The following is a 13,276-nucleotide window of genomic DNA, read 5'->3' on the forward strand; positions in this document are numbered from 1 at the left end:
AGGGGTATAAGTCTGAGGAGGGGTATATGTCTGAGAAGGGGTGTAGGTTTGAGGAGGTGTGTACGTTTGAGGAGGTGACACGGTGTTTGTCGACTGAGGCAGCGACTGCGTTTGAGCCGGCGCGAAGGGATTGGTATTTGCGAAGGTCTGGGTGTTCAGGTAAGGCTGCGTCTGCACAATGGACTGAGGTACTGGCGTGGAGTCCAGAAGAGTAGGCGGTGGCGGCGGTGGGAAGTCGTCGGATCCGCCCTCGGCAGCGGCGGCTGTGTTGGTGGTCTCAGAGGAGCCGAGGTCGTAGTGCCTCTTCCTTAGCTCCCCCAGGCGGACTCGCTCCTGCTCCAGCTGGTTCTCCAGCTGCAGAACCTTCACCTGAAAGATCCAGAGGAGGAGAACGTCGTCAACTACTTGTAATGAACGGAGAAAACACACAAAGAAAGATGATAAATCATAAAAAAGCCTCACCTGAGCCTCCATTTCCTCTGTTTTCAGCTTGATCAGAGACATGCCAGAGAAGTCCATCACACCTGTAAACACATCAGAGTTAAAGCTGCTGTAATAAAGCCTTTTGTAGCTGCTACTCAACTCCTCGACTACATCTGAACAACTCTGCTGCTCTTTCATCAGATGGTGTCAGTGCATAAAAGCGCCCAAAAACCCACCAAACAGCAGCCAGACAGTTAGTGACTAGTTGCTAAACATAGTCGAGACAAATGTTACTCAGGAGTTGGTTTGTGGAGGCCAAAACAGAGCTAAAAGCTGAGTGAATATTGGATTCCACACCCATAATCAAACATATGTGATATTATGTCAATGTTGTGTTTACATCTTGTTTCCGCTGCCCCCAAAGTGGTAAAAAAAAAATCAGTGCATGGAGGTTTAATGTTACCAGAGCTGCTCTCACCTTGGTCAGAGATCTGCTGCTGCCCATGTTTGGTGGAGGTGACGACCACAGCAGCCATGTCGTTTACATGGCGTGAGGCGTGCTGCAGCGTGTTCAGCTTCTTGTTGTTGCGGTCGGCCTTCACCTGAAATTAGTGCAAATCACAGAGTTAATAAAACTATTTATTATGCCTAAATGTGCATCATGTTGGCCTCATGCTCCATTTGTGCTCATAAAAACATTCTTCCACAGCTCCGTTAGTCACGAAAACCCCACCAGATGCCTTTAAGGTGCTTCACAAACCAACAGGAGAATGTTTAGGGGTTTCAGTTCGTACCTTCGAGGCAGCGACCAGCTGAGCCGTGCTCGCAGCGATCTCATGTGAACAGGCGATGAGCTCCTCATACGTTCCATTTTCACCCACAACCCGGTCAGCAGAGTTTCTGACAGCAAAGAGGCACAACAACACATTCATTATATATGGCTTGGTCTTCAGGTGTCCTATAACCAATCATATATGTGTGTTATTGATACTTACAGCAGCTGCGTGGCGCCCCAGCCCACAGCTTTGGAGGCAGAGATGAGTCCTTCTGTCCAGCGTGAGTTTTTGGCATAAAATTCTGTAACAGACGCTGCCCCCTATTGGAAGAACAATTACAGACACTTAATTGAGGTTTCTGGTCCTTCTTTAAGCAGGATTCTGCAGCTTTAATTAAATCACATTTAAGACTTTTTAAAACCTATTTCATATTCATACGGGTCAATGAATGATGGAAAACCAGGAGGGACAATAAGGCTACATAAGTACATGAATTTATTGACATTGCACATTTTATCAGTGCTTTTGAGGAAAAACAATTCCATGTAATTAATCAATTAATGTGACCCAAACACACAGTAGAAAATGCATTGATTGATTAACAATTAAAAATAATTAACTCATTTAAGTTTCTGCAAATAATTACCCCTTAATACGCCCATTATGAGGCGATGAGCTTCTTTGCTGTTGTAGCTAGCAGCAGTGACAGTTTGGGGTGAAAACAAAGTACACTCATAATCTACAGCTTGTAAAGCTTAAATTCTGTGAGTGTGTGGTAAGAACTGCATAAAGCATTTTGATCAACTCAGAGCTTCTGCCAATAAATCAAACTGAAACTGTAAAAGTGAGAGGGACAAAAATGGGATTTTTAAAAGTGAGAAAGACGTGTCCTCATGTCATAAATGACTCCCCCTGAAATATGTCTTATTTTTCCTACTTTTGTGCTCTTAAATTGGCTGTTAAAGGTCCAGTATGTAACATTCAGGAGGATCTATAGTCAGAAATGTTAAAGGTATGTTTTCATTAGTGCATAATCACCTGAATATAAGATGTGTTATGTTTTTGTAACCTTAGAATGAGATAAATTTTGGCTACTACAGGTTGTGTTTGTGGAGGACCATGATAAACCGCTGTGGTTTTACAGTGGCCCATAAAGGACAAACCAAACGCTGACTGTAGATATGGGCATTTTGCAGCCACTGTAGGTTCTCCTTTGCACTTGGAAAGGGAAGGTGAATTGACAGAGTTGAAATCTGCAACTAAACCACTAGATGCCACTAAATCCTACACCAGGACTTTTAAAGGGGGAAAGATGTAAAACTCTCTTATAATCTGATCTTTAGGTGACACAGCGTCAACTCACCCTGCCTCCTTCCACAATGTCCTTTTGCAGGTCAGTAGACGCTGTCACCAGCATGTGAACCGCCTGCAGAGAAAAGAGCAGAGCAGGAAAAACATACTGAGTGAAAAAGAATCACAAGTTTTACAGAAATGTATCTGAAAGTAGACGAACTCCTTACCTTCATCAGGTCTGAACATGAACCCAGGATACTGAAAGTAAGAATCAAACAGATGTCAGGTAAGAAAGTGAAGGAGAAGGCTTAAAAAATGAACCATTTAAGGAGGATACAGTGTTTATCTTACCTCTGGTTGACCTCCAGTTTAATGCCACTAGTGTCTCTCTTTGCCTGATTCAGAATCTCCTGAGAAACAGAAAAAAAACAGAAATGTTAAACATCACCAGGTGAAGGTGTGGTACATCTGTCCGGATGTGTGTGTGTCCTTACATCCATCCGCAGCACAGCCTCTTCAATGGCAGTCGATGTTGCGATCATCTCTTTATCCACCACGTATCCCAGCTCCTCTTTCAGCACATCCCGCCCTTTCGGACGCAAATCCTAAACACGAATCACACAGTTTTAATAAAACACATCAGAGGTACAGCGGCAAGAACTGAGTCTGGTGTTTGTAACAAGTAGATTTATAGATTTTGATTCAAACTAGAGAGAGGAAAAAACAACCAGATATAATAGAAATAATAATAATTATGCTGATGTTAGCATTTAGCTCAAAGCACCTAGGTACGGCCTCCGTGTAAACTCTTAGTGCCGTCACTCTGATAAAGATAAGACCTGTCTCACCTGTCCCAGAGCGAGGAGGCGTTGGACAGTGTAGCGTACGGCAGACGGGTCTGCTCTCGGTAAACTGGCCTGAAGCTTCAGATCCCTCAAGAACTGAAGGCAGTTATTCGCACAATCCCGACAGCTGTCAGTTAAACCTGCGTGAGACACGAAGCGGGAGGGAGTGTTTACGGTTTGGTGCGTCATGTGTTTGATATATTTCCCCAGCGGTTACAGTGAGAGTCTCTTACGGTCCGCCTGGTCGGTGGGAGCAGAGTGAGACGTCGCTGCTCCGTTGACAATCGTGTCAGCAGCGAGGTGGGAGAACTGCGTGACCGCTCTCAACAAACCACTGGCATCTAAGAAGAATAGAGGCGCTGTTAGATACACACTCATCATCTCAGGTACCCTGAACACACACACACACACAGCTCACTCACCATTCCTGTTTCCCAGGTAGACCATGTGGCTCTGCTGCATTTTGTCTATCGAACCCAGAGTGATTTCAGCTCGATTCACCAAATAATCTGAAAAACAGAAAGAGAACTGGTCAGAGTTACGGTATGAAAAAGCACAATTACACAACACTTGTACACTGTATTTGTCAGCAACTGGAACAACCTCCAGGGAGGCTGCTGTATAAACCCATAACGAGTGTAATGAATGTGATTAGGGAGGTGAGAAATCAAAGAGGTTTTACCAGGTGAGCTGATGCAGCAGAGGTGTATGGGGTCGTCCACTTTGGCCACAGCGTCCAGTATGATGCCTTCGGCCTCCACCACAGCACACTGCAGCAGACAGAACTGCTCCTCCTGCAGCTTGTGGGCCAGCTCACCTTCACGACAGGCCTGATTTAACCCACACACAAACACACATCAGTAACGAAACCACCAAGAAATTCATACCAACGTTATCATGGACGCAGCGGAGCACCTGTTGTTGTAACTGAGCGTGCAGGTTTCCCAGCTCCATGCTGCTCCTCTGCCTCTCCTGCTCCAGGGTGCTCTGGTGGAGCTGAGCTTGCTGTCTGAGGGAGTTCAGCTCAGCCTCCTGGTCCCTCACCGAGCGCAGCAACGCCTCCCTTTCCGCCTGCAGCCCTGCTAGTGAACTGCTCAGCTGTGTGCCACTCTGAGGATCCAAACATGAATCAGTGATTTACAAGAATCAACGTGTGGTTTTTCTCAACTACATCGGAAAAGTTGCTAGAAAATATTCCCACCATTTCTTTGCTCTGCAGGGCGCCGTTTGCACGTGCCAGTTCTGCTCGTGTCGAGTCCAGCTCTCGTCTCAGCCTGTCGATCTCCAACTTCTGCTCTGCGTTGATGGCGAGCTACGTAAAGGCAAAGCAAGTTTATATGTATAGCACCTTTCAACCAGTGGTGGAAGAAATATTGAGACCCTTAACTTTAGTAACAATAACAATAACCACACTGTGAAAATACTCAAATTTAAAGGTTATATATACACAAGATTTAAAACATTAATATAGCAGCAAACTACTATTTGTAAAGCTGCAGAATGATGTCGTACTAAATTTGTCTGTGTTGTTCTCCCAGCTGCTCTGTGGTTTGATTTTACAGCCAGGGCGGCGATGCATGCATGTGAGTTGTCTGTGTGAAACTGTGTGAGGACAGCGACTGAAACAGCAGTTTATTTTCTCATCTATGTCTTTGAATTAAGGATTTATGTCAACCAAACCAGAGTTGGTTACTGTTGGAACAGTGGAAAGACTAATGGTTTTAGTGAGTTTGAATAAAGTTATGATGTTACAATGATCTGTGAGCTTAAATTAGCATTTTTCTCAATGGAGTCTGGTGTCTGTAATGCTGTAGCTCTAGTTCCAGTAAATGTCATACATATAACCTTTAAAACAAGTGAGAGTTGGAGTAGCAACTTTTCTGGGAGTTTGTTCCAGATATGTGGTGCATAAAAACTTCTAGAGGCCAATCTGAGAGGTCTTGACAGTTCAGACCAAAGACCAAAAGTAGTATTGCATTGTTCATGAATGTTCTCTTTATTTGGTCCAGAGAGTTGCTCTGTCGTCAGTCGGTACCTGCTGCTGTAGCTGAGCTCTCAGAGCCTCCAGCTCTCGGTTGAGCCGGTCTCTCTCCAGGTCCATGGAGCCCTGCTGCTGTTGTGCCTGTTGTCTCAGCGAGGAAAGCTCAGCGTCTTTCTCTCTCGCAGAGCGCAGCAGCGTTTCCCGCTCCGCCTGCAGAGCTGCCAGACTGCTGCTCACCTGAGATCCCTCCTGGAGAAAATGAAACAGAAACGTGAACACGGGAAGCAAAACTTTCTTTGATGTATTGCACAGTGAGTAACAGTAAATGTTTGATCATTTTCAATGATGCCGATTGATACCTTACAAAGCTTTTTTTAAACACAAGCAGCCATAAACGGAACTTTTCACAACAAGTCTTTAAACTTAACTGAACTGAATGAAGTGATTTCCACCTCTAATACTTTGGTACACTAATTGAAGTTTATGTGCATATTTAACATTCAGTCTCACCATCTCTTTATTGTTCAGAGCGCTGCGAAGGTGAGCCAGCTCTGCTCTTTGGTCCAGGAGTTCTTTGTTGAGCCGTTGAGCCTCCTGCTGCTGCTGATTCATCTAACACGGAGAGGAGACACCCAATCAATATTTACATCTATCAACATATAAAAGCTTTTTCTGGTAGAAACAGATTATATCAGGAGGGTCAGAAGCTGACGAGGTCTCACCGCGTTCATTCTCTCCTGTCGTAGATTTTCCAGCTCAGTTTCCAGCTGCTGTTTGGCTCTCAGTAAATCGTCTTGGCCTTGTCTTGTATTGGACAGAAGCTTCACTGTGTCTGCGTTCTGCACAAACACACAGACGACCGCAAATTACATTTTTATTTTATAAGTTATTCACTTTCTTCCTCAGAGTTAACAGAGACTTGACACCGCTCTCATGCGAGAGTGGTATCGATCTTCTCATGCGACTTTCCCGAACTGTCAGACTGACCCTTTAAGAGTGTTACAGAAGCAACAATAAGAGTTTACCTTCTTCATTAAATCAGCATGACTCGTGATCAGCTCTGCGTGTCTCTCTTTGAGCTGAGTGAACCGAAGCTCTGCCGCCTGAGCTCTCGCTGTGAAGAGACAATGAGACGGAGAAGACACAATATCTCAGTAAGATTCAGCGACATTGGTGTGGCTGTTTCACCTGGACACAGATCTGTACACTCACTGTCTGCCTCCTTGAATCCGATCTGAGCCCCGACACTGGCGACGTTCGCGCACCGCAGAGCCTCCACTTCCATCCGCAGTTGTTCGTTCTCCACTATAGCCATCTGTTTGTGGGTGCGCTGCTCCTCCACGTCGGCCTCTAAGCGATTCACTTGAGCCTTTAACTCAGTTAGACACCTCTTAGCCTGAGACAAGGAGAAACACCTTTATTGAACATTTTACACTGGAAATGTGTAGAGAGTAACTAGCAAACGTACCCAAGACAACACACAGCTGCACTGTGATATGCGGTACAATGTGTTAAACCCCTCTGACAGCAGGACGCCCAACGTACCTCAGTCTTAATGAGCTGTAACTCTGGTTTGAGCACCTCCAGCTCTCTCTTCAGGCTGTCATTCTCTGTTTCCCTCTGCTCAAGCGAAGCATCAGGTGCTCCCATTTGGCTGAGCAAATAGTACTGCCATGAAAAAACAAAACAAATGTTAGCCACGATTTCAGAAAAAGAGGTGGACATTGTTTTCTACTTGCATGTAAGCGTACCTGAGGCACCTGTGGCGCTTCCCTGAACTCCGGCTGCGGCTCCACTTCCTCCTCTTCATGACGTTCCTCGTTAGGCATCACCACCACTAGCTTCTTATATTCACCCAAGGCTGCGGCGCGGAGGAAGTTTGGAGGAGCCTTGTGGGGTTTTAATAAACAAAACATGAATGCATGATAGAAAACCACACAAAACTAATGTGTGTGGAAACATTTAAGGAAATCTGTTACTTACATCTGGGAGATCTGGGATCTGGATGATGCTCTTAAAGAACTCCATTTCTCTGGCTCTGTCGAAGAACTGTGTGAGACTGCAGAAGAAAACACTGCTGTCACTGACACCCGTAAGAGATATAAAAGTGTGATTTTAGCTGAATAATACTGGTAACATACCCTGTAAACAGATCACGGAAGCGCTCTCTGTGTCCAAGGAGAACATCTGGAGCGATGCCTGTAAACCAGAGGATATGATTGAAGACTTGGTCGAACACAGAGAGGTTCAACTGAATCAAAATCATGTTTCTATGTCACTCACGGCTGTGAAGTTTGAACATCATCAGGACAGAGAAGTGGTAGAGAAAGCTGCAGTCCAGTATGAGGGGTATGAGAGGAGTCAGTCTGCACTGTCCAGCTGGAGTTGTAGATTTGGCCCCGTTGGCATCGAGCTGACGCAGAACTTCAGACGAGAAACAAATCAACAATTCCCACGAAAACTAAATCACAAAATGAACTATTCATCATTACTTTCAAGATTGTTCTTCTATCCAACAACAAAAAGGAAACCTGAGTGCATAGAGAGAGAGTCTCCTTCCAGTGGACTCACCTGTCTCAGACATCTTCAGTCCAGCATCCAGGTAATCCAACAGTTCCTGTGTGATATCCAACCTACAGTACATAGAAACCATGTTTATGAAGCACATTTCACTGCAGATTTACTGAGAACAACGAGAGCACATATTTGTGAGTAGAAAACGTACACTTTGGTCATGTCATTTCCTGCTTCCTTGTCCAAAGTCTCGTCGCTGATCTCCAGGTTGCCCGGGATCACCTTGTGCTGCAGAGGAGGGGTGATTGTTTCTGGTTGTATCACTCTGAGTTTGTCACATGATATTATTTAAACCAGAAAACAAACATTCATGTGTTACCTTTGCATGAAATTCCATCTTGAGGCAGAGGAATTTGGCAGACAGGGCAACAATGTGGCCATATCGATCGTGCAAGTTTCCCTGGAAAAAAAAAGAAGATGTAAGTCTCGATTTATAATAAAGGAGTGTTTGTCGTACCTGTAACTTAACAAAATAAATTCTAAGCAAAATCTTCTCTTATATATATCGTAGGAGGTAAATCATGGAGTAATATAAATTATTGTTCACTTCAGTTTTACTTGAGTATTTCCTTTTTCTGCTACTTTATACTTCTACTAAACCAAATATTGTACTTTTCACTCCACTACATCTACTTTCTTTACAGTTACACTTACTGTAACTTAGATTTTACATTAAAAAACAACTGAAACTTATAAAAACTAAACTAAAACTAAACATTTAAAAAAAATAAAAACTAAACTGAAATGAGCAAACCCACTCTGAAAACAAAAACTTTAAAATGTACTCAAAATTTTATTCATTTAATTAAAAATATAATGTTTTATGTTTCAGATGTCTATGAGTTGTTTGCAGTTCCACCAAAGAGACATTTCAACTCTAAACGTCTCACATGGTTTCATTTAAATAACAGTTTCAGGCTCAAAGAGGAAAATTAGTTCACAAAAAGGCAAAAATTTGAGAAAATCTGGTAAATGTGTGTATCTGAACTCTCCCATGAATCATCTCACAACCCTTCACATTTATCTGGTGACCCTTTGGAGGGGCCCGACCTTCTGGACGGAGTTTTATAGCCCCCAGAAGTGGAACAAAGCTGTATAAGCTTCGTTCCAGCAGCTATCACTCAGATAAACAAGTTATAGCAACATGGCACAGAGTTTTTTTTAAGTCCTGATGTAAGTCCTGATTATTAGATCATGGAGCATCTTGATCATTTGCGCCTCGTCTTTTACTGTAAACCAAATCTACCCACTGGTACAAATAACGTAACCTGAAGTAGTTCAAACTTCAACAGTAAAATGCTGTTAATGCGTCAGAACTAACAATCTAATAACGTCACAGGAGACATTTTACTGCAGAGTGCTTTTACTTTGATGCTTTAAGTATATTTAGCTGATAATATTTCTGTAAATTTAACAACACTTAAGTAAAAGCTCTGAGTGCTTCTTCCACCACAGCTACTCACCCAGAGAATTCCCATATCTTTGACATTGCGGCAGTATCGGTGAGAATCTCTAACAGCCTGCAGGTCAGACAGAAACACAGAGAGAGAGATTACACATCACAAACATGAACAACAACAGGATTGAGGGCGTGAATAGGTTTGGACTTACATTTCTGTGTCCGTCCCGGAGCACTTTGTGCAGCAGATAGCAGAACTTCCAGCTGACCATGGAGTTGCTGGACAGCGGCAGGTTCAGGATGTAGGACCAGAAGGTGGTAGCTCCGCCCTCCTTGTGCGTTCCCATGATGATATCTTAACCGCTGTCAAGGAAGACTCCAGAATACTGATGCAATGAGCTCAACTCAACATCAGACTTGTGTCTTAGCAGGTTTATTCGACTGATAAAGGAACTGTTTGATCTTTAGCCAGGGTCCATCACTTTGGTGCAGACTGAAATATTACATACATACATATACACATTCATGGTCCCCTGAGGATGAATCCTAAAGACTTTGGTGATCCTCTGACTTTTCCCCAAGTCTCCAGCAGGTTGAAGTTTTCATTTATTTAGTGAAATATCTCAATATCTACTTGGTGGATTGTACAAACATGAATGGTTCCTAGAGGATGTATCCTACAGGCTTTGTGACTCTGTAACGCCACAATGAGATTCATCCTGCAGAGGTTTCAGCCTCTCCTCTTGTCTCTCTCTCACCCTTTGTGTGCATGTTGTGTTTGTTTCTTTTCTCCTATCTGTGTAGATTATGTGCTTGAGTTTTCCCCTCTTGTGTGTTTGTGTAGTCTGTCCTCCTCCAGCTCTCCATGGTGGAGAGGTTGTGAGGTCTGTTTGGAGACACATGAAGTTGCTCAGCATCCTTTATGATCTATAATTTGTTCTTAATCTGGATTGTCCATACTGTATTTTTACTATGTTGGTCTGTTCTGTACATACAGCATCTATTTCCTGTCTGTCCGTGCTGGGAGAGGGATCCTTCCTCTGTTGCTTTTCCTGAGATTATGTTTAAAATAATTATATTACAGGGCTCTTTTTAGAGAGTTTTTCCTTATCTGAACTGCAAAAAAACTGTATAATTTGTGATATTGAGACCATATAAATAAAATGAACTTGACTTGACTTTGGGTTTATAGAGACAAGTATTGGATGGACACATTAATGTTCCCCTCAGGATCAACTGCTTGATCTTAATAACTTTGATTTTTTTTTTGTCATCCTCGGGTCAAGATTGTCCAAGCAAATGTTAATATTTTAATATTTTGTATTCTTGCTGAACACATTTTGCTCAAAGTTCAGTCTCAAGTCACAAAACTGCTAGCCAGTCTGTGGACTACTTTAAAGTAATATGTCAGTAAATAGTCCAGGTTGCCCATAAAAGAGGAAATCTTCTGTTAAACATAGTTTTAAAAAGGATACTGCGCACATATTTCTCTTTGGGTGGTGTCTCGGTGGAGGCGACAGTTTTGCTGATGCTGTGGAGCTGAAAGAAATGAGACGACAGACATCAGGACACAAAAGGACTTAAAGCAGCTCAACTGCCCTACAAGTTCCACATCAGGCTGCCGCTCGCGGAAATAGACACTTCTAGATAAAATCTAAAAAAAAGACAAAAAACTGGCTTCACCCCAGCCAAGAGGACACAGCTTCCTTCGAGCCAAATGAAATAAAATAGAGTTTTCCCACTGAAATGTTCAACTTAAAATATGTTTGCTCATATTCTTCTAAAAATATTATAATAGCCATTAAATCTTCCAGCTAATAAAGCATCGCTCAGTCGAATTTAACTATAAAACAACAATAAAAAAACTTTACCCAGACATAAAACTGTTTAATTCTGCCTTAATAAAAACTTGGACTCACCTGTTGTTTACCGAACTGCTCTTTCTCCGCAGCCAAAGCTTTTTCCGTCTTATTGTCACTTTTGTTCTTCGTTTTGCTCATGTTGTTACCGAACTCAAACTCAGTCTCTATGAATCCAGGCCGGTCCGGTTCCAGGTGCTCACCGCCTCACCTGTGCTCTCGTGCCTCTTTAAAACAACAGCTGAATCAGAAGCGGCGCGCGCATGTCCCCAAAATATCCCCCCCCCACTTTAATTCGCTTCTTCAGATCAATACATCGCAGTCTTCCTAAACAGAGACACAAGTCAACAAAACAGTTTCTCTTGTGCGTAAAAACTCTCCAAATGCGTAAAAACTCGCAAAAGATGCGACTGTTAGACAATAAAATACCACTGACACGAAGTTTGGACATAAATATGTATTTTTTTTATCAAAAGTCGTGACACGATGACCAAGTTACAGATTAAAAGTTAAAACTATTAACAGCTATCGACATTTCCTCTGAGTCACCAGGTAAATCTGTAGGCAGTGAAACTGGAAAGACAATGCAAGGACACACCACTGAGCAGCCTGTAGGACTGGTTCCACATCTCACCCTCTCCACACATACAATGCTGCCTTTAAACATCTTACACAGGGTTTAAAAAAAACACAGTATTAATCTCTGGTTCAACCCCTCCCAAAAAAATGTATATATGTAGAAATACACAGAGTAAAAACAAGATTAATTGTTTAAAAAGGTTTTTACAAATTCATCACAGTCTGTATTTTTATCACTTCATTATTTTCCTGAGAGACAGTCGAGTTTAATCTTTAGCTGCTGGTTCAAGTTCTGTAGTAACACTGATGTAGAAAGCTTTGGTAAATGTAAAGTGTCCAATAAAAGAAAAGAATCTGAGCTTCAGTTAATGTGAAGTCATCCACATGACTGACTGGCACTGTGTCGAGGGCAGGCTTTGGGTGGAGTTTCACCGGCCTGTTGGAGAAAAGAAAAAAAAACAACATAACACAGCAGTTACGTCTCAACACACCCAAACTAAAAGTAGGAACACTTCAAGTGAACATTTTACACCCTTGGTGCCACCACACCCCATGAATACAAATGGAGAGAGGCTCAGCATCATGAAACTCCTCTACCTTGTACGTCGGGTGGTGGTGGTGGTGCTGCTGGGATGTGTGGCACTTATGAGAGTAAAGGGGGTCAGTGGTCCCACAGCTCGTACCGGAGCTGCTGTGCTCTGACACAACAACCTGCCGGGACTCCTCTAACAGCTGCTGCAGAGAACAGCTGGACAGAGGATCATCACCCTGCTGAGAGGAGGAAAAGAAGGTTAAAAGGAAAGAATGATGCTTATTTGCTTTCTGGCTGGGAGTTAGATGAGACGACTTAAAAGTTTTTTGCCAAAGACAAACAGCAGGTAGTAAACTTTACCAAGACGTTTTGGGAAATATACTTATTTTCTCTCTTTGCCAAGAGTTGATACCGCTGCAATATCTGTACTGTAATCATACCAGGAGGAGGAGTTAACTTAGCATAATGACTCTTGAACTAATAGTTGGACAACAATTTATTATTTTTCATTTTTTTCAAGAAAACAAGATATAAAATGTTAATTTGTGAGTTTTAGAGTTTTTTAGGCTTTGTTTTGTTTGCTTTGTTACTTTTGGATAGAGCCAGGCTAGCTGTTTCCCTCTGTTTCTAGTCTTTACGCTAAGCTAACTGGGTGCTGGATGTAGAATATGTAACGTACAAAAATGAGTAAAAAGTAGTCTTATTTAACTGAAATGAATCTGAAAGAAAGGGAAACAGTAAGTTTGCATGCTGATATTTTTTGTCTTACATCCATTAAGTGTGCTGAGAAGACTCCCAGATCATCGCTGGCTGAGACTTGCAGATTGGCTGGTAGAGTTTCACGTAAAGATCTTGAGTTCTTCACTCTGAGTGATGAAGGTGATCGGTTGTCCAGACAGCCACATCGTAACTCATCCTGACTGAGACACACAAAAAACATCACATTTTATGTTCCTATTCGTCCTCTTTAATACATTTAATCTACAAACCAACAGTATAAACTACATTAATGCTT

At 42.6% G+C, this 13,276-nt stretch overlaps 2 protein-coding genes across 3 annotated transcripts in view; both read right to left on the reverse strand.

Annotated features, from left to right (window-relative positions):
• Positions 1-11,513, reverse strand: part of LOC118332555 (huntingtin-interacting protein 1-related protein-like) — a 12,268-nt gene extending 755 nt beyond the window's left edge. The window contains exons 1-32 of the mRNA XM_035667904.1: positions 11,211-11,513; positions 10,767-10,830; positions 9,504-9,646; positions 9,356-9,412; positions 8,212-8,292; positions 8,044-8,120; positions 7,890-7,951; positions 7,602-7,742; positions 7,460-7,517; positions 7,302-7,377; positions 7,070-7,207; positions 6,864-6,986; positions 6,531-6,714; positions 6,344-6,432; positions 6,041-6,157; positions 5,829-5,930; positions 5,373-5,567; positions 4,539-4,649; positions 4,253-4,447; positions 4,020-4,167; positions 3,760-3,846; positions 3,571-3,678; positions 3,341-3,477; positions 2,987-3,097; positions 2,844-2,902; positions 2,720-2,750; positions 2,563-2,625; positions 1,419-1,519; positions 1,218-1,323; positions 902-1,025; positions 463-524; positions 1-369 (exon numbers count right to left, since the gene is read on the reverse strand). The exon at positions 1-369 is cut by the window's left edge and continues 378 nt beyond it. Of these exons, the coding sequence (XP_035523797.1) occupies positions 1-369; positions 463-524; positions 902-1,025; positions 1,218-1,323; positions 1,419-1,519; positions 2,563-2,625; positions 2,720-2,750; positions 2,844-2,902; positions 2,987-3,097; positions 3,341-3,477; positions 3,571-3,678; positions 3,760-3,846; positions 4,020-4,167; positions 4,253-4,447; positions 4,539-4,649; positions 5,373-5,567; positions 5,829-5,930; positions 6,041-6,157; positions 6,344-6,432; positions 6,531-6,714; positions 6,864-6,986; positions 7,070-7,207; positions 7,302-7,377; positions 7,460-7,517; positions 7,602-7,742; positions 7,890-7,951; positions 8,044-8,120; positions 8,212-8,292; positions 9,356-9,412; positions 9,504-9,646; positions 10,767-10,830; positions 11,211-11,291 (3,600 nt within the window). The 5' untranslated portion in view covers positions 11,292-11,513. The remainder of the gene's footprint in view (positions 370-462; positions 525-901; positions 1,026-1,217; positions 1,324-1,418; positions 1,520-2,562; positions 2,626-2,719; positions 2,751-2,843; positions 2,903-2,986; positions 3,098-3,340; positions 3,478-3,570; positions 3,679-3,759; positions 3,847-4,019; positions 4,168-4,252; positions 4,448-4,538; positions 4,650-5,372; positions 5,568-5,828; positions 5,931-6,040; positions 6,158-6,343; positions 6,433-6,530; positions 6,715-6,863; positions 6,987-7,069; positions 7,208-7,301; positions 7,378-7,459; positions 7,518-7,601; positions 7,743-7,889; positions 7,952-8,043; positions 8,121-8,211; positions 8,293-9,355; positions 9,413-9,503; positions 9,647-10,766; positions 10,831-11,210) is intronic.
• Positions 11,514-11,592: 79 nt separating this feature from the next.
• ccdc62 (coiled-coil domain containing 62) overlaps positions 11,593-13,276 on the reverse strand; it is a 7,491-nt gene continuing 5,807 nt past the window's right edge. The window contains exons 11-13 of one of the 2 annotated variants that reach the window (XM_035667906.1): positions 13,031-13,181; positions 12,327-12,497; positions 11,593-12,165 (exon numbers count right to left, since the gene is read on the reverse strand). In XM_035667906.1, the coding sequence (XP_035523799.1) occupies positions 12,106-12,165; positions 12,327-12,497; positions 13,031-13,181 (382 nt within the window). In that variant the 3' untranslated portion in view covers positions 11,593-12,105. Of the gene's footprint in view, positions 12,166-12,326; positions 12,501-13,030; positions 13,182-13,276 lie in introns of both variants that reach the window. The other variant, XM_035667905.1, reaches the window with a different exon arrangement.

Source organism: Morone saxatilis, unplaced genomic scaffold, assembly GCF_004916995.1.
Source record: "Morone saxatilis isolate NCDOM2014 unplaced genomic scaffold, NCSU_SB_2.0 Contig21, whole genome shotgun sequence".
NCBI lineage: Eukaryota > Metazoa > Chordata > Actinopteri > Moronidae > Morone > Morone saxatilis.